The sequence below is a fragment of the Ostrinia nubilalis genome, chromosome Z (assembly GCF_963855985.1).
Source record: "Ostrinia nubilalis chromosome Z, ilOstNubi1.1, whole genome shotgun sequence".
NCBI classification, from domain to species: Eukaryota; Metazoa; Arthropoda; class Insecta; order Lepidoptera; family Crambidae; genus Ostrinia; species Ostrinia nubilalis.
This window is the reverse complement of record NC_087119.1, coordinates 13,734,158-13,759,308: the sequence shown is the minus strand read 5'-3', so window position 1 is coordinate 13,759,308 and position 25,151 is coordinate 13,734,158. Positions and strand designations below refer to the sequence as shown.

The window sequence follows — 25,151 nt, the reverse complement described above, 5'->3', positions numbered from 1 at the left end:
TTAACTTAAACTTGAAAGCTTAACTCCCGCCGACTGTAACTTTAGCAAATATTTTGGTAACTCACCACTGAATTTGTAATAATATTTATAAACCAACTAAGTATGTATTTATACAACTTTTACCAAAATAAACTATAAATAATAAATGGGGCAGCCTCATCAAGGTAATAGTTACCTAAGTTAACTTGAAACTTATAATATTGTTTTCATAACTTAACATCAAACAGCCGTTACCATAATCATCCATGTATATCGCTTTAGTCTATTGTAGTGACGGATTGAGAAGACAATGGTCATCTCTCTATCCCATAGCTTAGGGTTGTCATAATAGCTAATTTAGGTAATCAGTACCAAAACAATCAGCAAGGAAAGGGAAACTAGAATTCAAACCCTGCTAAAGTTGACGGTGGGTCAGCATGGTCTGTTAGGCCTAGAGCCTCCTTCGGCGAGGATGTTAACATCCCCCTGAATTTGTTACGGTTTCTAATACAATAGAATCTAATAAAGTCGTATATTTTTTACCAACTTTACTTAGATTCAGTATCTTAGATAGGTACATAATTAAATATACATAATTTATAATTAGCAGTCCTTTCAAGTGGAGTACGAAAAACTTACATGTAAAACTTTGGTCGTAGAAAAATATCCTTTTCTTAAAATTGGAAGTTGATGTCTAGCTACTTTCATTCACCAGTAAGATCACACACTTCAATTGGATGTCCGTGCGGATTCCTAAGACAAATTGTATATTGTGCACTCGAATGCGCACGCGAAGAGTCTCTGGGTCTTTTCTTCGTCCTTCGGGACGATCTCTGACGTCACACGAGATCGTCCTCGATTTCTTCGTATCACAAATCCTTGGGGTCGAGCACCGGCGGGGGCGGCGGCGGGAAGTAGCTGAGCGGAACGCTCTCGAGGTCCTTGGGGGGCGCGGGGATCGGCTTGGGGGTCCAGAACTCGTTTTGGATGGCAATGCTGAGCGCGCACTGCGGGCGGGGCGCGGGCGCCGGCCGCCGGGCTGGCCGCTAGCTGCCCTTGGGCGCGAGCGCGAAGGGCGCGTGGATGGTGGCCACGCTGCCGAGCTCGGCGCGCGCCAGCAGCTCGTCGGGGTGCTCGTGCGCGTGCTCGCGCCGCTTCTCCTCGTCCGTGTAGTAGTGCGCGGCGCGCCGGCGCGAGCAGCACAGCGCGCCCGCCACGGCCGCCAGCACCGCCACGCACAGCAGCATCAGCCCCGCGATCACGCTCATCTGCGCCTCCCGCGTGCTCGGGCACGCTTCCAGCAGGTCAAAGCTCATGTCCGCAAAACTCTTGCCCCGCAACCGCATTGGCGCGTAGCACCTCAGATTCCTTATAGTCGCGTTCAAAACGGTCGTGGTCATATAAACGATCATCGTCCCGGCCGAGCATTGGTCGCAGTGCCAAGTATTTTTTGATAAATCTATCTGCGCTATGGCCTCCAACCGCTGCAGATCTTGCTCGCTCAGCGTTTGTAATTTGTTGTGCGATATATCTAGCCGCTGCAGGAATTTCGTCTTCGTGAGTAATTTATATGGAAATTTTGTTAATTTATTCCATGATATATCCAGAGCGACCAAATGTTCGTTGTATGTAAAGAAGTTGGGGGGAATATCTGTCAAGGATAAGTTGGCCATTCCGACGCCGTGAATGTCGGGCAGGATTTGGAGGACGATGGCGATTTCGTTGAGCGGGAGGTTGTTGCCGCTGAAGTTGATGGTTTTGAGCGTGTCGACGATGGGGGCGAAGGTCTGCAGGTGGAACTTGTCGATCTTGTTGTGGCCGATGTCGAGGTGCACGAGCGCGGACAGGTTGGTGAGCGCGGCGGGCGCCAGCAGCGCCAGGCGGTTGCGCGCCAGCGACAGCGCCCGCAGCTCGCGGTTGCGCCCGAACATGTAGTCCACAATGACCGACAGCTGGTTTCCGTCCAACTTCAGTTTTTTCAGCTTCTTAAGACTGATAAATTCGTCCGGTGTCAGGTATTTAAACAGATTCTCCCCCAAATCCAATTCCTCCAAATGAGGCACCAAATGATAAATCTGAGTATTAACTCTTCTAAGTAGACATCGTCTACACTTAAGCACCCTTAAGTGCTGTATATCTTTGAAAACCTCCGGGTTTAAATCGGCTAAAGGATTATCACTTAAATCCAAATAAGACAGTTTCGCTAACATCCGAAATAATCTGGGCACCAGTGTTGAGATCTGATTATTCGATAATACCAGAGTCTTCAGAGCGGTGAGATGTCTGAACGTCTCGCTCGGCATTTGCTCTATGTTGTTGTGGTCGAGATGGAGCTCGGTGAGATTTATTAGCCCGCGGAAATTATCCGCGTTTATGCTGGTTAGGTTGTTGTATGTCAAGTTGATAAGTCTAAGATTTTGTAGGCCCCAGAATGAGTACTGGCCTATCGATGGAATGTTTGAGTTGACAATGTGTAGTTCTTGTAGATTCACGAATGGAATGGGCTGAGTAAAAATTGGTCCGATGGTGAGGAAGTTAGGGTTTTCTGCTGGAGCTGAGATGGAGATGATTTGAGCGTTCCTATCGAAATAGTCAACAGGTATAGTGTGCATATCACCCCGCGAGCAAGCTATCCGGAGAAGCCGGCCCTCCTCCCTGTGGAAGGTGGTCCGGCAGCTGCACTCCTCGGGGCAAGTGATCTCCGCTCCGTCGTTGTTGATCGCCAGTAGTATTGTCCATCCTAACAGCAGCCAATGTCGCCCAGTTAGTCTAAAACAAAAGAGAAACAACTTTAATAAACGAAACTTATAATTTGACGGTCAACATTGACATAAAATCACGAACTTAAAAGCTAATTAAAATATCCACAACTAAAAAAATCGCATAACTGCAATAAAAGTGCGCAGGTACACATAATAATCAGTACGTAATTGTTCCCGGGAGATCTGCCGGCCGGACAGAATAAATCAAGAAGAATTAAAGCCGGGCAAAGTGTAAAAACTTGCCTAAATCCTGTGAACTAGGACGAGATTACAGTCTTGTGAAATATGCGAGCCGCTTTGTCCGCTGAATCCGAACCGCCTGAAAAATAACGTGAAGATAACAAAAGGCTTTTTGACGCGACGACTAAGCGGCAACCATTACGCGAAATTCCGAAATATTCATTCGCACCTTAATGAAAAAAAGAAATTCTTTTCATTCACCGTTAGTTAAGTTATGACTTTACAACGCAAGTAATATCGCCTTTATTATGTACCATGATATCTAACTACCATTCAGTCTGGCCCTTTAAATTCTATCAAGCAGTCAGTACACAAAATGAGAAATCTTCAAATTTTCGTAAATTAATGTCACCATTTGTGTCAGATCGTTACATTACCATTTCCATGATCATCCAGTTAAAACCGATGTAAAGTAAAATTACACGAAAAATTTCCATAAAAGCTTTTGTTAGCGGAGGGAAATGGCGACTGACGTTTAAAATGTGCCTAAGTGAGCACGAACGGCAGTCACTCATCTGCACATTCACCACATAAGTTCTAATTGCTAGAATAATTGTTTAAAACGGTTCCCGCCGCCAGACTTAAACTAGGTCCGTTCATTTAGTTACCTATTATCTAGACTTCTTTCCTCGCGGTTTCGACTGTAATACGTAAAAGCAATTTTGGTAACCCGAATATAGACTATCGTGTTTAAAATTTAAGTTTATTAGGCTTTTTGTTATTAATCTTTGCAATAAATACCCATAGTAGGGTCGTGAGTGAGAGTTACACTCACTGCTAAACACCCTAACATGATTCCTCATATTAATAAGCGATAATTATTTCACGATACGATTGGTTCTTCGTTACAGCGATGTAGGTATGTAGACATAACAATGACGTTACAGCGCTCCAATTTGTTAATCATACTCGATCCTTTTCGACCATTAACTACACCATTCCCGGTACTTATCTCCAAACCATTTTAATTAGGCATTAACAGCTTTTGAAATTAGTAATTGCTCGTTTAATTATCTATGTATCTACGATTGTATCTCTCCACTGGCGTGGAAGTGCTCAGCGATCGCTCGCCGTCGATAAGGCGGAGCGCAGACTGATGGCTCGCAGCGGTTGCTGTGATTTAAACTAATTGAGGATTAAATGGACCGACGTGCCGTATCACTAATAGATAGCTTAATTACCGGCGGCATTCATTCACACAATGTCCCACGTATGTTTATATACCTACTATGTAATTCGCGTGCAAATATACTCGTAATACTATGTTTTCAGTAGAATTGAAGCAGTACAATACAAGGTTTTGCCTATCACAGAAAGATAGAGCCTATGTTACTCACAAATATTGTAACTTTCTACTCGAAAGGAAAAATGTATTTTCTCTGGGCTGTTTAGCAATGTATTACCTACTTTAGGTATACATGGTCTCAGTCTAATTTAAATTTAATACCAACGTGCGAATTCTTCGCGTTGATAATTAAAATTTGGGCCCGAATCAACTCATCTGTGTTTTTTCTTACTTCCCCCGGGCATTTGCGAGTTTATGTTAACGCGTTTATTCTGAAACGCGATGAATGGTTTATGAATTATATCGATCCCATTGTTGTTGAGCATTTAGGACACACTGCTAGAGTTTTTAAGTGCTTTTTTCACGGATACAGGCTGCAATATGTGCTCTATTATCTGATTTAGTCATAGAAATACACAAACAATGTGCAAATAACTTTTGGTTTCTAGCAAAATATAGTAATAACTTCAACACTTAAGCTCATAAACCATATAAAATAGCAATTGTCTCTATTAGCCGGTACAAAGTCGGGCAGTCTTCTTATTTTAACCGTAACAATGGCAATAACCGGTGCTTTTTGTATGGCGTTTGACAGATTTTTGACGTTTGTCAAAGTTAAAGTAAGATGGTGCAACTCAGCCTTAAAGTAAATACAACAGCATACCAAAGTAAACACTGTGGAATCTTATGTAAGTTGTTATAGGGGCGAGTTTTTGATGTAACTCTCGTCTGTCTGTACCTAGACTTATGTAGAATGAGAAACAATCTAAATTAATATTAACATTTAACTTCGTTTTCTTGTCTCGACAAACTGCTCTAACTTTAAAGCAATAATTGTAAACTAAATATAGCTTCCATAAATGGAATTGGATTGCATAAACAAGGTTTTAATAAAAACGTATGTACTTGGGACTAAGATGTCGCGCGTCGGACGAACAAGGTTACAGAAGGTTCTCGACTATTGGATATCCATTTCTAACTTTTTATAGCAGAAGAGTGCTTCAAGAGATGTCAAATGAAATTCACTTTGCATTGCTAACATTAATTTAAGACGTATAAACATGAAATATAAAGAGAATATAATATTGTATTTGGTACCAAATGAACTAGTAGAATATGGAGATGAGTAGATATTCTTAGTTCATTTTGATGTCATGGAAGGTATTGTAAATTGTAAGACCTAAATACTAATGTGGTGAAGCAATAAAGTATTGAGTATTAAATTGACTAGACTAGTATGCCTAACATTTTATAAACTAGAATTATTTTATTTCCATTTGACTGAATAAATAATAATAGGTAACATTTAAATATATAAAGAGTTAAAGAGGGATTATTTACTTCAACTTTGCTTAACGAACACGACTTAAACTTGGATTTCACAAGCTGTTTAAGTATTTCTTTGCAATGCAGCTGGGCTTCTTAGTGGATTATACGGATAGTATTTGTGGTAGCCCGCTCTACGCAAACTTGTACCAATTATTCTTTGACAAAGAGAAGCACTATTGAATTGAGTGGAGAGCTATGCAAACTATGTAAAGTGTTGCTCTTTAAATTATCTAAAATTGTTTTCTACTCCTAGCGATAAATACTTAACATTATGATGTTTTTCAGTAAATTCTCGAATAAATATACATTTTTAGGATAACGCGTCAAATATTTAACGTTAATTTTCTTTTTAATATTGGCGAAAAGAACGCACTGCTTGAATATTTTATTATTTTTTGTTGCCTTAAATAAGTATTTTTGTTCTGCCCAATACGTACAACAAAGTTTTAAGTGGACAGATAGCGGATTCTTGATACTAAGCCTTGGTTACGAAACCCCTAAAATGACACGTTTATCTTATCAAACAAGCAACTTAAAATTAGGTAATTGTCTCAAAAAAACTTCGCAGTGTAAGTCAAACAACCTTCACCAGTGTTTTGCCAAGTTCTTAGATGTAGGGGAGATTGATGGAAGTTGTAGGTAACAGAGGAGAGTTATGACATTGTCGATTTTTGGAACTTGTTAACTATCAGATAGCTCGCAACAGCGCGTGTTTTTTAGTTCGAGTCTTGAACTAAAAACGCACACTGTTACGAGCTCGCTAGTAGTTATTATGTTCCAAAATATGCAACAACTCTGTCAAATATGTCAACTCTCCTCTGTTACAACTCACCTCGATCTCCCCTACTGAAACAGACGTACTTAATATTAAGATGGATCGACATCTAGCGTCTAGCCCAATTATTGCCAATCACATCGGCGCCGTGTATTCACCCTAGATTATCTACCTGTCATTTGCCGAGCGACCGGATAATGACGTTCAGGCACTCATCTATGGAAAAAGTTTGCCTTTTAGCCGTGTCCTTGTTATTGAAATATACCAGCCTTTTCTTATGAACAGAAAATATAGAATTCCAGTTCGAAACGTTTAATGAGCAGCAGTACTGAAACCAGTTAAAAGGAATTGATTCCAAGAAAGACTGAATTGTATTTAACCTAATTGTGAAGAAACTTTTAGGTCAGTTTTAATTAAATGTCGTTTAAATATCAACATAGTACTAAATAGGTACCGACGACTGACACTCAACTAGGTATAGTATGTATTTAGATAAAATCAATGAAATGTTACGTGAAACTGGAGTAACCCTTGGAGACGCGACATAATAATATACGATATTATAATTGCAAAGAGCCGTAACCGTTGACCGAAGATTGAAAATTCCGCCTCGTTGACTTTGATGTCGTATTTAATATAGTACTGCTTTGTGATGATGTAATTCAGGGCTTATTAGAAATAAACAGCGTTATGCGAATTGTAAGCTCTTTAAGATAGTAATTTGAAATGTTTTATTTATGTTGTTTTGTTGAAGGTTGGGAGGGAAGGTAATTTGTAATATTCAGCAAGGGAAAATTCGTTTCTTTTTACCTCATTTTATTAGCCAGTGCAGTGGTGGAAAATAGTCTCATTTCGAGTTATGTTGTTACATAAATATGAAACACGATATTTCAGCCACTGTTCTACTCAATTTCTATGCTTCAATTTTTAAAACACAGAAACCAAAAGATATAAATAATTTGTGCTCAAGTAATATCTATTTCGGTCGATCCCATTGTTAGAATAAGGTCGGTGTGACAACATTGATTATTAAGATTTTGAAGCAACAAACTACTTCAAAGGACATTACAGATTTGGTATTGAGTTTTGGCAAATAAACTACTGACTTTGAGAACACGTCAGAGGAGATGGATTCAAGTGGGGGCGTCACTGGACGGTCAACGACACATCTAGCTAAGTACTATAGTACTTTATAGCAGTTGTAATAGGCGCTAATTTTCAACAAAAAATTTTATTCTAATGTTTTGACTATACAGCCATTAGGGCCTTTTTTGTAAAAGTGTTTTGTTTTAAATCAAACCTCCTTATGACGCCGCCCATCAGGCGTCCATAAGCTGAATGTGTTGAAAAAACATTTTCTTGCCTAATGCATTCTCACATAAATATCAATCAGGCGGGAGTGTCAGCTTTTTCAAATCCTCTTATCAACGTGCACTTAGTCCTAGCCAAAAACAAACGTCCTTCTTTGTGTTTGTTTTGTGTAAGCACTTAGTTATACAGGGCGTATATACTCGTATAATATACAGGTTCGTTAAAACTTAAACAATGAACTCGGATCAGTGTTCCCAACTCGATATAGTCTCTATCGGAATTGAAAGAACATACTGTATTCATTTTTTTAACTCTTCAAATACTAAATCTATTTTCTTTGTGCCAGCCACCCAATCCTCGATTTATCGGGTCAACAGTATTGTGGTTACATTAATAAACTAATTTATTTCAGAATGGTCTGTATTTTGAAGTTGGAATAATTAGCATGATACCTATAGGTTACAGAATGCTATTGTTATCTGTTTACTTTTTATTTCGCAAAAAAAAAATCTAATTACAAGATAGCCAGACAGTGTTTTGTTGAAAATGTGTTTTCCCATTTCATAATACACACAAAACATGTCGTAAGTCCCTCTACACAAGAAAATACCACATTAATACTGCTTTGCTCTACGAAAGGTCAGTTGACTCGCCTAATTTTACATCGGGGCGGACTGCTTTCGATAAATTGCTAAAGAGATTCTACCCGACAACGCTTCTTGAATATGGAGTAGGTATTTAAAACGGTACTTACAATCTTGCTAAACAATTCAATAAGTTTCCGAGCTGTGAGACGAAAGCTTAACTTGATTAACATTGACTATGTACCTGCTCAAATAAATAATAAAATGGTAAATCGTCATAACTCTAAGGCTTTCTTAGGATAGGTCAAGTTATTTTGCAAAAATAATTTATACTTCAGCTTTGTACAAGTAGCCTACGAACGAATAAAGCATCACCCATAGGGTGACGATTAAAAAAGTGAGAAACTTCCCTTCGATCAAAATCTAATGTACACTAGAGACTATCTTTTCACTCTCGCATTGACCACTTAACTTTTCTTCTGTAAGCGCGTCCACTCAGTGAAGTGGTATAAAATGACTTAGGCTGAGTTGCACCACCTTATTATAACCGTAACAATAACAATAACCGGTGCTTTATGTATGGAGTTTGACAGATTTTTGAAGTTAAAGTAAGCTGGTGCATTTCAGACTTAGTCCCGGCCGACCAACGTTACTTACTACAATTTACCGACTTGGCACTCCGTTTATAAATATAGTGCCCTTCCTACTAATCTATACTTATAATATTATAATAACTACAATAATACTTGAACGCGCTAATCTCAGGAAGTACTGGTCCGGTTAGAAAAAATATTTTTGTGTAGGATAAAATATTTATGGGCTACATTTATCGATGAAGGTTTTAGGCTTTATAACATCACCCTATAGCCAATAGGGACAGAGCAATCAAGAATAATGTTGCAAAAACGGGAAATATTATTGAAATTTATTTTCACACAAAAGTTATAAGAACACTAGACAAGACCTAGATATTATCTCTCAACCGCATAGAATAATACGAGTATTTGTTTAGAATTAAATAAATCTAGCAATTTCTTGCCTGGAGGGACTCCTAAAGTGTGTGCATTGATTGGCAAATTCAGTGACTATTTAAAACAAATATTTAGTGCATCATAATAATTTAATCTACACACGTACCCACACGTTAGAAATAAACGAAGACAATAACATTAAAATACATTAAAACAGTGTAAAATAGAACTAATAAGTAAATACCATTGCAATGGCTCCAAAGTGCAACGCCTGTGGGAGATTTTTGGCGGCGATCGAGGCGGTGACGTGCCCGAAATGCACCGCAACGAGTCACAGGGCCTGTGTCGGCATTCCCCCGTCGGCACAAGTGGATAGCTCGTGGCTGTGCCCTGAATGCAGAGCCAGGATGCCAAGGGCCAATGCAGACAGCACCCCTGTGCGACGAGCAGTGGGCATGCAGATGCACAGCATGGACGTTTCGGACCTGGAAGACCAGCTGAACACCACTGCACTCGACACGACTGTAGAACTGCAAACGGTGCAAGAACTCAGCCTAGATATCCGCACTTTTCGCGAAAACATGAAGAGAGCAAGCGAGGAGTGTAAAGTGTGGAAGGCAGAGATGGCAGAGCTTCGGTCGTTTATGACTTCTATCGGAGACAGGGTGACACAGCTTGAAGAGCGGATCGGCATCGTTGAGAGCCAGATGTCCTCTCAAAGAGCGGACGAAGGTGCCATTAAGTCCCTGGAGACTACCGTTTTGCAGCTGAAGAGGGACCTCAACGAGCGGGATCAAGAGCTGCTTCTCAACGATGTGGACATCGCCGGAATACCGGAAGAAGAAGGCGAAAGTGTCCAGCATCTTGTGCTGGCCTGCGCGGCAAAGCTGGGTGTCTCTCTGAATGAGAGGGACATTGTGGGCTGCCGGAGGGTGGGCTTGAACAGGCAACCAACAGAAGCTGAGCCACGTCCTCGCGCAATCACCGTGCGGCTGGCACGACGTTCCACCCGGGACCAAGTGCTGAAGGCAGCTCGGGTTCGGAGAAGCTTAACCACGGAAGGACTAGGTTTGCGTTCATCTCCGCGGCCTATGTATGTTAATGAGAGGCTAACAAGGGAAAACCGCCAGCTATTCAACCAGGCTCGGGAGTTAGCCAGGAAGACCGGCTGGCGGTTTGTCTGGACTCGTGAGGGCCGGGTCTACGCCCGCCAGGAGCACGGCGGGCCTGCAATGCGCATCAGGTGCGAAGAAGATGTAAGGAGGGTTTTTGGAGGGAAAACGGTTTGAGAAACCTAGCCTAAACATTTCTCTGTTGATCGTATTACTGTGTCCAATCGATGTTTATTTGTTTTATTGTTTACTGTCTAATTTGTTTTTGATTTGTGTGGTCGTTTCTATTCTTGAGACTGAGCAGTGTTATCTTTTCGCCTACACATACTTGGTACTGCATATTATTATTTTCATATTTATGATTTCATTTCGCCCGCAACATTTATTCCGCTTTATTTACACATTCACTATTAAATATATTAGACCTACACACTATTACAATTTACACATAGATCCGCACTCACAAAACCGGTTTGCTATTTTCTGTCACTCGAGTCGCAGTCGAATTACGCCTACTAACCGCAGTTCAACAGCTACAATACGTACGCATCGAATAATGATTAAAATACGACGTGTGCCGATCGGTATTCATTCATTTTACAATAATAATATTACCGGGCGCGAGTAAGCAACGTAAGCTTCAATTGGGTTTATTTAATGCTGGTTCTCTCGGTACACGTCACGATGAGTTCATAGTAGCTGTGGAAAAGCATCACGTCGACCTACTGGCAATAAACGAGACGTGGCTGCGTGAGGGACAGGACGCGCGCGCACCGGCGGTGCCGGGATACAGACTGAGACACGTTCCGCGGCCGAGCTCCGTGCGCTCGCGCGGCGGAGGAGTAGGTTTTTACGTGCGCCGAGGAGTGAGCGCGCGGGTTCTGTCCCACCCTCCTTCGGAAAATGTCGAGCAGATGTGGTTATGCCTAACTATGAGTGGAAGGAAGCTAGTTATAGGGACCGCGTATAGACCACCGTGGCTTATTATTGATGTGTTTCTCGATGCAGTGGCTTTGTCATTGGAAACATTTGCATGGTGTGACAATGTTATATTATTAGGGGACTTTAATGTTAATATGCTTAGTTTACATGACAATAATTATATTAAGTTAAGTAATTTTTTGACATGCAATGGATTGGTTCAATGTGTACAGAACCCAACACATTTTACATCGCACAGTGAAACTTTGATTGATTTGGTTTGTACTGATATGAAGGGATGTTGTGTCCTAGTAGATCATATGCATGACCTAGGTAATCACGCATTTATAGTATGTAGTGTAAACGTCAGGAAATTCAAACCAAAACCAATAAAATTGAGACGCCGAGCTATTGGGGATATACATGAGGAGTTATTTAGAGAACAAATCGTAGGTTTAAATTGGGATCGCATATGTAATCTGTTTGATGTGAATGAAATGGTTCAGGTATTTAATTGGCTTGTGATAAATATGTTTGACATACATGCGCCGTTGAAAACTGTTAATGTGAGGTTTCATCAATATCCATGGCTTACATATAATATTAAATTGATGATGAAAAGGCGGGATGAGGCTTGGGAAAGGGCGCGTCTATCTGGACGCATCGAGCATAAAGAATATTATAGGGATCTTAAGCGCTGTGTGAGTCAGGCAATGGACAGGGAGAAACAGGTTTATTTTGATCAATACATCAATAACAAAACTAATGACCCCCGAGTCGTATGGTCCCATATAAAAAAAACATGTACGTCTTAAAACAACACTTGACAATCCAGGCTCTCTCTGTAGCGATCCCAATCTTGTTAATAATCATTTTTTGAACGTGCCTGGTGATGATAGCGTTGACATATCCCAACTGACTTTTTTTGAATTTAACTGTATCGTTGCGAATCAATTTGACATACAACCTGTAAAGGAAATCGACATTCTAAAAGTATTGAAAAGTTTAAAATCAAATGCCGTAGGATTAGACAGTGTTTCTCTTGACATGATATTGCTGACTTTGCCGCAATCTCTTTCAGCGATAACGGCTATAGTGAACTGTTCTATTACCACAGGTGTTTTCCCTAGGGACTGGCAGAAAGCGCTAATCAAGCCAATACCAAAAAAAACGCTGCCAACATCTTTGTCTGATTTACGCCCTGTCAGTATACTGCCGTGTTTATCTAAAGTTCTGGAGAGAGTTGTGTCGGATCAAGTGAAAAATTTCTTGGAACAAAATGATATACTTCCACATAAACAATCTGGCTTTCGTAAGGCTCATAGCACCGCAACGGCTCTGCTCCAGGTAGTCGATGATGTGCTGGCTGCTCAGGACAGGGGGGATGGCACTGTGTTGACCTTGTTAGACTTCTCGAGAGCTTTTGACTGCTTAAGTGTCCCGCTGCTATTGGCCAAGCTGCATTACTATGGTTTCAGTCCACATGCGGTGAGATGGTTTTACAGTTATTTTGAGCACAGAACACAGTGTGTCGAGATTTCAGATGATGGGGGTACTACACGAGTATCGGACCAAGTGGCTGTTGGTCGAGGAGTCCCACAGGGTTCAATTTTGGGCCCACTTCTGTTCATCATCTACAGTGCGGACGTAACTAACCATATTAAGAATTGTAAATATCACATTTACGCTGATGACATTCAACTGTATATATCAAGTAAACCAAAAGATATTTGTGAAGCTGTTGTCAATCTAAATGAGGATCTTGATCGGATAGCTAGTTGGGCTAAGTGCAATTCCCTGGTATTAAATGGGAGTAAGTCCAAATATATGATATTGGGTTCTAAAGATCAGATAAGAAAGATCACAAACAGGGGAGTTAGAGTTTTGATTAAGGGGGAATCAATAGAAAGGGTTACAGAGGCGAAAAACTTGGGACTCCTTATGGATGAGGAAATGCGCTTTGAGAAACATATCAATAATACAATAGGGAACTGTTATTATAGACTTAAAGTGTTATACCAAATACGTAAATATCTGACCATTGAAAATCGTATTAGGTTGTGCGACTCTTTAGTTCTTTCTAAATTTAATTACATGGACGTGGTTTATGGACCTCGGCTGCTGTCGCGCACCAAACAAGCTATCCAACGTGTGCAAAATTCATGTGCTCGTTTTTGTTTCTCGATCCCGCCAAGAGCACACGTTACGCCATATTTAAACAATTCTAAAATATTAAAAATGAACTCACGGAGGGCGTTGCACTTTGCTACATTGCTTTTTGGTACAATAAAACACAATGTTCCGACTTATCTACTGGAGAAACTAGTTTGGACTCGGGAAGTCCACTCGCACCAGACCCGTCGCTCCGGCAGCGCTCTCATCCTTCCCCCGCACCGAACCGTTGCCTTCCGGGGTAGTTTCAGGTTTGCCGCTTCCAAGTGCTGGAATGACTTGCCACCGCCATTGCGTAGTCTAAAAACAATAAGCACTTTTAAAAAAAAGTACAGAGAACACGTTTTTAGTACACAATTATTAACGTAGGTAACTTGTATCCATACCTCAAGTTTCCAGACAAACGATCACGGGGGTAGGTAGGTCACCGATCATCGTATTTAGGACTGTAGTAGCTTGACTTGATTTGACTTCTCATAGAACTGACTCTCTCCTCTCGACATAGCATTTAAGCACCACTATGATTGTATACAATTAATTGACATCGTAATAACAACTATCTGACATGATTATATTTTTAAATATGCGTAAATGAATTTTATATAATTAATTTGATCTGACACTGATGTATTTTATTTTGTTTATTTATTATTTTTGTATTGTGGGTATGCGACTAAAGCGCTCAAGATTATGGGCCAAACTGATTTAACTGATGCTATGAATAGCCACAACCACGCAGAATGATTCGATCGATCGAGACTGTTTTGCGGACGTCGAGACACACACAATCACAGTATACACAAACGCACTTTAATACATTACACTTTATTATTATTATTATGTACACACACACAGTTTTGTTTTTTAAATATTATCTTTTTATTTATAAATATCTTATCACATCTTTTCTACTTCGTCTATATCGTATATTATTATTTTCTACTACGTCTGTATATACATTTAAAATTTATACGCGCACTATTATTATTATTTATGTATGTATATTTTATGCAGTATAGGTTAGTGTCCGTGACTCTCACTCGGCATGGGGCACACTGAAAACCAGCGTCGTGGCTTCCCTCACCGGGGGCCACGGCATATGCTGAGTGGGGTCCCATTGCGATGGGCATCGCTGTGCGACAGGGTGGCACTGCTTAGTTTATTCATTCATTTATTGTATGTTTTATGTCACCTCTGTCTTATTTGCTTTTTTTTTTCATTTTACCTCTTTTGTCTTTTGTGATGTCCATAGCAATAAATGTTTCTTTCTTTCTTTCTTTCTTTCTTTCTATTTGTTTCATTATCAGGATAGTTGCGAACAAAAGTTGTTTGGCGGGACCAACACGAGAGGGATATTGGCCTCAGTAATTTATCGTTAGCCAAAGCCCTTTCCAATTGATACATATTCCTAAGAATAACATCCTAACAGCTCCGATCCAATTAAGCATTAGATGTAACATAATTTTCCAAAGCGCTACTTTTCGTTCGTTTCACAGGAGACAAAGGTCTCCCCCAAGATCCACAAAAACCGGTCCTACGCCGCCCGCATCCAGGCACCTCCCGCGACCTTCACCAGATCGTCGGTCCACCTAGTGGAGGGCCTGCCCTCACTATGTCTTCCACGCAACTCGAGAACTTTTCTGCGCCAGCGACCATCAGATCTGCGAGCTATATGCCCCGCCTACTTGATTTTAGCTACTTTTAGATCCATCTATAACTGGATATCCGGGCCGGATATTGTACATCCATTGTCGAGTCGCGAAAATGCAAGATATACTTAGAACAAGTATTATATTTAAATCATTGATGGATATTTTTTAGGTATGGATGACACATTGAACTAAACATTGGCATCTTATGTAAACGTTAATCCCACCAAAAACATTCTGTAAAAAACTAGCCAAGTCTCGATGGAGCTGCTTGTTTATCTCTAAAAAGTAATGAAATCTAGACAAAGTCGTGCCAAGTCTATGGTTCCTTACTGCGATTTCTTTATTATTATAGTTAATGTTGTGTGACTTGGCCGTTGAAGGGTACAAAACGAGGTGCTCCATGACACCATTGCACCAATCTGTCGCTAGAACCGCTACCCATTGAGGATGGAAAATTGCCACTTGGAAAACTTTGATTCAACAATAACCAGTCAATTGTAGGTTTAATAAAGCTGCGTAGGTATTTCAATAATACTTATGTATGATTATCTTAATAAAGATTGTTCAACGGCCAAGTCACACAACATTAACTATAATAATAAAGAAATCGCAGTAAGGAACCATAGACTTGGCACGACTTTGTCTAGATTTCATTACTTTTTAGAGATAAACAAGCAGCTCCATCGAGACTTGGCTAGTTTTTTACAGAATGTTTTTGGTGGGATTTCACTTCTTTTTGTAGAACGTGGCAAAATTATTTAACGTCGTCGTTTTATCGTCATTTTTTTACGATATTAAACACAAATAAACTCAACGACCTTTAAAATGGACAACGAACCAGAATTGTTTTAATAACATAACCTTAGCGAACCTTACAATATAATAAACGAATTCAACGAAATGCAAATTACACAACATTCAACTTAATCGACGAATTTCTCTAGAAAGGAAAAAAATCTGGACACCGCTTGCTAGTGCTAGCGCCATCTAGCGGTGAGCGATACAGGCGAACACCACGGTGCCGGAGTAGTATTGATTATGAATGTGGTGTTACTCCAGATCTTCGATTTTCCTAGTTTTTATAGTTTTCCCTTTATGTGGCCATTAAACCCTAACTCTGTACCAAATTTCAGCTCTCTGAGTTTATGGGAAGTACTAGTTCTATTTTGATGATCATCAGTGAGTGAGTGAGTGTCGTAAATGCGAAACTTTGCTTTCGCTTAACTTCGGAACTAAATGACCTACAGACTTGAAATTTTGGATTTTAAGTATGTGATTATAGCTTACTAGATGACGAAAATTTCTGCGTTGTGGTCTTATCCAGAGGTTCTCAAATAGGGGTCTGAAAATGCGGCGAAATGGTTCCAGTAAAGGATGGTACGGCAGTGTTTGCTTCGCGCTCGACTTGGCGGGGGCACTGCCGTGCCCCCAGATGCATGCATGCCCTTAGTGTGTAACTGAGGGCGCTTTCGATTTAGACGCCCGCTGCACGTCTGCCGTGCTTGCAGGACCGGACACTAACTATTCGTAATTAATTGTCAATTTTATTCTGACGCAGTTGTCATACAATTTATCGTTTTTTTTACTCAGTGTGCCTACCATGAGTTTACGTTAGGTGAGCTCGCAGCTCGCTAGCGAATACGTCAAAAAATTCTATGAAGATTTTATTTCTTGAAAGTAGCCGCTAGGGGCGCTGCACAATATGTCATACATTTAAATGTCATTTTTTTACGCAGTCGCTAGCGAGCACACCTAACGTAAACTCATGGTAGGCACACAGAGCATTTTTGACATGTCATAGAAACTGCGAGTCGTCGACGTGTTTCTTTTGAAATAAATAAGGCGGGCTGTTGTCGGCGGGATTGGTGTGTAGAGTCCTTAAGGTACGGTTTTGTATCACAATAAAATATTAAAATTTGTGTCTGATGTGAGCGACTGACCTTAGTGCTGCTAATAAAAAACAAAATTTATTTAAAAGCCCGGTACGTATCACGAGAATGATTCATTCGACCAACTTTATCGTGGTGCGTGCCGTGGCGAATATGTTTTTGTTTTGAACATTGCCCGGGTCGTGTCGACTATTCCATGGACATTGCTGAAATAACGAAATCATTATTTTCTCTGTTCAAAAAAAATTTTAGACATAGGTAAGTAGCTTAAAAAATACAGCGTTTAATACTGTCTGTCTGTCTTTTGTCTGTACTGTACATTTAACAATATTCGCCATCTATTTTTTAAGCAGATTAAGTTTTTCACGAGGCAAATGTTAATGGTAATCTGTCTGAGACTCAATCACGAAATGTTTTATTGGCAAAAAAGAAATAGGTGCTTGTATCGATGAAGGTACCTAATATATTTTATAATACGGCGTGTTTGTTCAAACAGCTCCAAAAGCTTGAAATTAATTAGCCAAGCGTCAACGCTTTAATCCTGGAAGCATGTTTCTTCATATATTATTTATAACAAATCCTTGGTATGCCTCCGTATGTCGAGTCACTAGACTTAAGGAAAGACTTAAATTTAAAGCCGAGAGAACATTATTATACCTATACGGTGTCGGTATTCCGAAATAAGGGTCCGGGTGTCGGTAAAAGTGATGTAACTTTTCCTTTTTTTTTTAAACCTACCTTTCTTTGAAAGACTTGCGATTTGGCAGGTGTCAAAAAATACGTCAATTGATTGGTGTCAAGCTCCCAATTAACATCAGTCAGCATCTACTGCTTACTAGGTACTCGTTATCGCAACATGGAATTCTATAAAATTTTTGTGTCTCCTATTTTTATCTATTTTCTGTCACTATCAGCGTGAATGTCATGTTTTATGATCGCTGTATTTTCTTAATTGGAACAATATATTTTTATTCTATACGCATTTTATTTAGAGCAAAACTATTTATGTATTATTGGAAAAAGCCGTAACCTCTACCTTCGACTGAGTTATTCGAGAACTTTCCATAATTATCAGAAGTTGTGTCCTCACTGGGTTTTGCTTTTGTAATTAATTACTCCAGTAAAAAGCGCCTGGCGCTCTCTAGCATGAACAATCCGTCCTATGAGATGAATTTCCACCCATCCCTTTTCGTCGTTCAAACTTTTCTCTACCTGTGACACATTTTGCAGCGTTAACTTCGCTACATTTACATACTAAATCCATTTTGAAAACTCTTTTCAGGTGGAGTAATATAAAATGCTCTGCGTTAATGTTGCGAGTGCATAATTTATTTTGGCTGATTTTGGCAGTGTCTACTTTTAGTGTCAATTAAGTTGCCAATTAGTCTCGTGTTTCGTTTATCAACACAAATCTCGATTGGCTCGTTAACACCGGTAGTTAATGATATTATGCTGTGCTCGTGGAATACCGGTAGGTAAATGGTGCGTCGATGTATTACGGCGGCGCTCACCCGACTAGACTGCTAACTTCATTGCGTGCGCCTGAGTGCAACAAATTATCAATAACGTCCAGTTACACGACACTTTAATATTGTTGCAATATTTTTTTGCATTCACTTTTAATCTTTCATCGGCTATCCAGAGATATAATGTGGAATGTTTTGTTGCTATTTCATGAAGTAGCGCCGTTGTTTTTTCTGTAGTCTTTTTCTTCGACTGTAAAAGTCGACATTTCAATAATCAATAACCTCCAATTAAATATTGAGGCGTAAACTACCTTTTGACTGTCCATTAAAACTATTTGCACGACTGGTCGCATTAACCCCGCAATACAAGTCTCCATGACGCTTAGTAATCAATAAACACAATATTATCCGAGCTGGATCTTGGGTCTGTAATTCCCGACCCTTGGATTCGAATCAATTGGGTATTTAACTGTCTTATCTCGAGGGCCGGGTGATCCTCGCCATTCGTACGTGTACGTAAAATTTACGCTCGGCTGAGCTGCAGAAGCATACACTTACCCGTAACTAACTGTTGGGGACGTATTCATAAGCAAATCACGGTGTAATGGCGTTTGAAACGAATATGGGTACCTTTTGTGCGACTTAAAGTAAGTGAAAAAGACCTCTTTTATTACTCGTAGAAAATATTTTGTCATAAGAATTTCGGATTTATAGGTTTATTCTGTTTAACTATTTATTTGTCATTTTCTAATAAGCACTTTATTTGGCAGCAAAAAGAACCTCACCTTTGAATGATCTGAAAGCTAAATCAAGTTAAATTATAAAATTGTTTTTATCTCATCTATATGTTACGGTTAAAGTGATAAATGTGAAAATTATGAAAAATCACCGGTTATTATGAATAATTACCACATGATGTGGTAAATGTGATTAATATAAGATCATTTATGTCTGTATAAAACTAAATAGGCGGCTTAGGGGTGGCCCAAGGGCCACCCCCGCCGCACCCTAACCTATTTTTCACTTTAAATCAAAACAATGTGTTATAGGCATTATGGTAAAGTAAGTAATGTAACGCAAGAAACAGTCCAAACTCATTTTGCCAAATTATATTAATATATGATATCAAAACGTTTAAAGTGTGAGGCTGTACATGAGCGCTGTACACGAGCCGGTGTTCTCTTTTATGATAGTCGTTAGTACTAAGGATACATTATGAAATAATCACTAATAAATGTGATTAATTTATCACTTTTACCTCGCCTGTCGGTAATTATTCATAATAACCGGCGATTATTCATAATTTTCAATTTATCACATTAACCGTAACATCTATATATATAAAAGAAAGTCGTGTTAGTTACTCCATTTATAACTCAAGAACGGCTGAACCGATTTAGCTGAAAATTGTCAGGGAGGTAGTTTAGAGCCAGGAGAAGGACATAGGATACTTTTTATCCCGTTCGAAATTAAAAAAAAAGTCTGCTTATTTATTGCCATTAAGGCGGAACAAAGTTCGCCGAGTCAGCTAGTATATATATAAAAGAAAGTCGTGTTAGTTACTCCACTTATAACTCAAGAACGGCTGAACCGATTTAGCTGAAAATTGTCAGGGAGGTAGTTTAGAGCCAGGAGAAGGACATAGGATACTTTTTATCCCGTTCGAAATTAAAAAAAAAGTCTGCTTATTTATTGCCATTAAGGCGGAACAAAGTTCGCCGGGTCAGCTAGTTCTGTAATAAAAAACGAATGCGAAAATCATTACAAAACGCTTACACACTTAGGATGGGAAAGTTCCACGTTTGGATCAATGCCGCATTAGCTTTCCCTACTTCAGGTGAAGTACACCCCTCGAAGACCTTTAAAGGTCAGCGGGTTTTTGGGGTACTAAAATCAATGACTAAAAGAATTCCCCAGAATATCTTTATCTCACCTCCTGTTCTGTTTTCGGAGGAGAGATCGGAGATCGGTTTATTAATTAATTAATCCGTATTAATATTATAAATGAGAAAGTAACTCTGTCTGTCTAACCTTTTTATTAAACCACAGAACCGATTTAAATTAAAGGTAAAGAAAATATAAATACTTCCAGACTCAGGTAAACACATAGGAAAGTTTTTATCCCGGTTTTTTAAAGGGAATACGCACTCAATTAGTTCTTCGACAGACCAAACTCTAGTTTATATCACAGCTTTTCAAAGGGGAATACTATGTAATAAAGTGTTTCAATCAAACTGAACATCCTATATAAGGCACCTTACTTTAACCGTTACTATAATAATAACCAATGTTTTTTAGAAGTTTGACAGACTTTTGACGTTTGTTAAAGTTAAAGATGGTGCAATCCAGCCATAGACTAAACCAACTTAAAAAATTGTTATGGAGAGAGATAAATAGTTTCAGACTCAGGGAAACGCGAAAGTTTTTATCCAGATTCTTCAAAAGGGGGACTGCACGCAATAAAGTGTTTCTTAATCAAACTAAACACAAACCGCGGGCATAAGCTTGTTTAATCTAAGATTGTAATAATTATAGGTATCGTATTGACAAGCGTTAACGGATCGTTTAACCGCGCTTATGTCGCCATCTGTGTCAACCGGTAATTAATGCAGTCTGTATTCTGTAATGTGCAAATGATTATAATTATGCACATGATCGCTACATATTGTGTTCTAAATTAAGCACACACATATCTATAGGGCGTTTATAGATGAATACTTGGTAATAACAAGAAGTACGTACATACTCGTATTGTGTAGTATTATAGAAGGTGTTATACCTTTCCGTGAAATACTACGTCGTCCAAGCCTTTAAGCTAGCTTTACACGCTGACTTTGTTCATAATACCGGGTACAATACACGTCTTACAGTTGGTACACCTACGGACACTAGATTTAAACCTAAAACCTCTCTTCACGCGTCAAATCTCTCCAAGCCCTCTGTTGAATTGAAGCTATAGTAAACTTCCAACAATATCCCTAGCCCAGGTGAAGTATTAACCGCTAAAAATATCACTGTTCATAAATCATAAAAATAATTCGTTCGCCTACATTTTACGACGAAAATAGCGCAGAGAACAATTCAATGTAGGCGGCTAATTATCGTGTCTTAAAAGGAAAACAATACTATAAATAAACCCGTTGTTTTAACCTAACTAATACTGTGTAGGACGAATTAGGAGCAGAAATAGAATAATAAAATAATCATCTTAATTGCGTCGTTTTATTATTGTACTCGTATTAATATTAATTTGAGAAGTTCGATATTCGGTATGAAGTTAGTGTCAAAAAATCCATAAAGGTTCAATTTCTGCGCGCACAGTCCACTGCAGGTACCGAAAGTAAAGAGCAAACCGTTGATTTTCCTGATTGAGTCTGAAAACGTTGATCAATTCTACAAAATTGGATCCATTGACTAAAAATAGTTGCCAATTTGGAGCGCATAAAATTTTATTTTAAAAATAAATGTGCTTCCGATTGTTCGAATCCAATATCGGTTTCGAAAACGGTTGCCTAAATATTATTTTTCACGTTTTTACCAGCTATACATTAACTTACACACTTAAATACGATTGGTTTGGCCACTGGAAATTGTGCGGAGTCACCAAAAAAGGTGCTACGAGTATTAACAGAACTTTTTAAAATTTCATTTGGAGTGGAATGCTCAGTTTTTTCATTCCAGCCACCAATAAAAAGTTAGGAAGCTGCATAAAAAGCGTTAATGGCCTGAATTGGACGATGATACCTACACCTATAGTAAAAGATTTTAATTATGTTTGACACATAGCGTTGCCCGCGGCTTTGTCTACATGGATTTTGGTGTCACAGAAATGGTGCTCGCATCTCCCGATAATTTTTTTTGTAAGTGTACAATCCCTAAGATGAGAAATGGTTATTTTTTATAACTTTCTCCTCTAACACCAAATAACATTAAATCAAAATTGATTCACGTGAAAAGATAATAATCAGAGTAAATTTTGCATGTCTAATATTTGCTTATGAATTTGTTCGTGACAGTTATTTCTATTGAACCAAAAGTCAATTTACAAACTCAAATAAAACTCAAAATACATGAATAGTATTAATAGAGGTACCATGCGAAGATAAGGTTCGTGTATTCGTAAAATCATAATTTTATTTGGCTACGAAACTCTAAAAACTTTGATTAATTTATTAACTCCTGAACTTTTCCCATTACAAACTCGCGCAGAGAATTGTTATCACAATATTTAATCTCTTTATGATCATTATGACTATTAAAATGCCTCGGGCGTAGAGGTCTTTTGATTGTCATCACAATTCATTTGTTCTTAGAATGGGTTTTTGATTTGTTCTTGATAAAGAATCGATCGTCTTTTTTTTATTTATTGTAGGAAAAAGTAGGTACCTACCTCTACGATATGTCTTAAGTCTGTTTTAATAAATTCACTGGTTTTAGTAAGCTAACGAAATTTTAGGGGTTAGAAAAATATAAAGTTTTTACTATGCTACATAAAATCCATCCATGAAAGCTTTTTACCTACCTACCTAAACATAATGTTTCTAAAACAGTATGCTTCCGTAACAAACGTATTTATCTTTCCCGTAAAATACACAAGTCTATTTACATAAGGTGTGATGAATAAATAGGCTTTTTCAGCGCGATGAAAGCAAGTAGTCACGCATCCACCCGGCACGTACTGAGTTAGTGCCCGCGTAAACTCGGAATCGCTGCGGGGACATCTTTGCCCGACTTTTATGACAACCCTCGGATCCGTAATTACAACTATATTCGTTTTATTACTAATCGAGAACGCTTCAACGCGACCTTCGATTAAGATTAAGCGTAAAACTCTTGTACGCGCCGTTTATGGCTCACGCAACGACGCAGTATACCACGCTACATGCAAAATTAGCCTCTCTGTATAAAGTAAACCTAGCAGACGTAGAAAATTAGAGTCGAATGAGCTTTCAGGACAAAAAAGCACTCTGTTGTTTTACACCTCGTCCAATAGTGAAGATTAATTATTCATTCACAAAAACCGCTTCTTGGCGGTGTTGTTGCTTACTTACATTTAATTTGCATTCTTAACAAACTAATCTTTGAATTTTTACAGACTATCATGCCGTGTACTTTATGTTCTTCAAGGCTTCCCGACTTGCTACTCAGGATGGTTTGTAAAGTTACACCACTGTAATGATAGGGCAGACATTCGTAGTCTGTCATTTGTAGCCTAGGTACAGCACCGTCCTTCGTCCAGTAATTTCGTTTCGCCCAATGAAAATAGCGCGATACAAATCTCCAGCTTTCATTTAATGCAATATTATGTCAATCTAACTTAAAGGTGGACTTTTTAAGCAAATTGAAGGTGGGGGAATACATTGGATGTAGTAGAAATTACATTAACAGTAAGTGTTTTGATAATGACTCTGAATGGATATAAATGATATTGTGGAACACACTCGAGTGATAATCAAATTTTTGTTGCCTTCACTCCGCCATGAGAACAACGGGCTAACAATATTCGACCGTTAATATTAATAGAAAATTTGGTCGGACTCAGGCCCTTGGGCGGCGCCGTGTTTTACGAATATGGTCTAGGGAATTATGCAGCCGAAGCGTTACGATGCATTATTCATGCACGGGGCAGTATCTGATAAGTATTCCTGACATTACGCGCAGCGGGAAGGACTAAGTTAGTAATAACTTTTCACCTTACGCGCGGGAAGCCGGCCCGTTTCTAATTAACATTAATGCACGCCGACTGAATCAATCACGGGGCTCGTACGTCATGTAGAGTTAGGTAAGTCATCTTTTTACGAGCTTGACCGACCGTGAAAAATGCAATGCAATATTTACGAGCATTTTATGCGCAGATTCCAGAACACCCCAACAAAAATGTAATTTGTCTAGGGTCGTTGTGGGCCGTCTACGGAGGGAGCAGGTAGCGGCCGGAACCGCGCCGAGGCCCCTCGTCCGTGAACGGAACACTGATATCGATTTAACTTTTAACAACTTAACAATGATTAATTAATGATGCTTTAGACTGGTTAATGGGTGTAAATAAACAGAAAATTTGTTTCTTGCCTTGTAAACAACAATAAATGTCTGTTAAGTGTGAATAAGATTTAATGCACACAATGAATTCAAATTGGAAAGTTATGATCCTTTTGAATAAAACCTTGAAAAATCGTATGTGATTAAGCGAACTCAATTATCTTTCTTCTTCAAAACCGTTCAGGCACATAGGCTCTACAAACTCTAGTTCGCCAAACTCCATCATATCTAACATAAACAAAGATTAAGAAATATGTACATTACTTATACCTATAACGTATCCTTTTCTTCCGTACGCGCGCTCTCTGTAAACGGAGCTATATTTGGTCTCAATCTAGTAGAAAATGCACAGCAGATCTAATTACGGGCTCAAGTGGAACCACATAAAAATAAGAGTGCTCCAAGAGGCCGTAAGTACCTACATCCTTTACCGTTCCTTTCGAGTAATGAAGCCACAATCAGTGGGTTATATCAATCCTTTACCGAATACTCTTTAATGCGCCTTATTTCAAGTAACATTAATTTGGATGTATGACGTAAGTAGGTACTTTATTATACGTTAATTTTTAATAAGTTTAATTTTATGTTATAATGAAAGTGCTTTGAAGATCGAACAACATTAAACGAGTATTTTACGTGCTAGATTTTTCTTTAAGAAATAAGATGA

At 39.0% G+C, this 25,151-nt stretch overlaps 1 protein-coding gene across 1 annotated transcript in view; it reads right to left on the bottom strand.

The window, feature by feature from the left end:
- Positions 1 to 1,025: 1,025 nt before the first annotated feature.
- The window catches only part of LOC135087050 (chondroadherin-like), a 62,809-nt gene continuing 38,683 nt past the window's right edge, over positions 1,026 to 25,151 (bottom strand). Inside the window, exons 2-3 of the mRNA XM_063981900.1 lie at positions 2,127 to 2,748; positions 1,026 to 1,517 (exon numbers count right to left, since the gene is read on the bottom strand). Coding sequence (XP_063837970.1) covers positions 1,026 to 1,517; positions 2,127 to 2,748 — 1,114 coding nt within the window. The remainder of the gene's footprint in view (positions 1,518 to 2,126; positions 2,749 to 25,151) is intronic.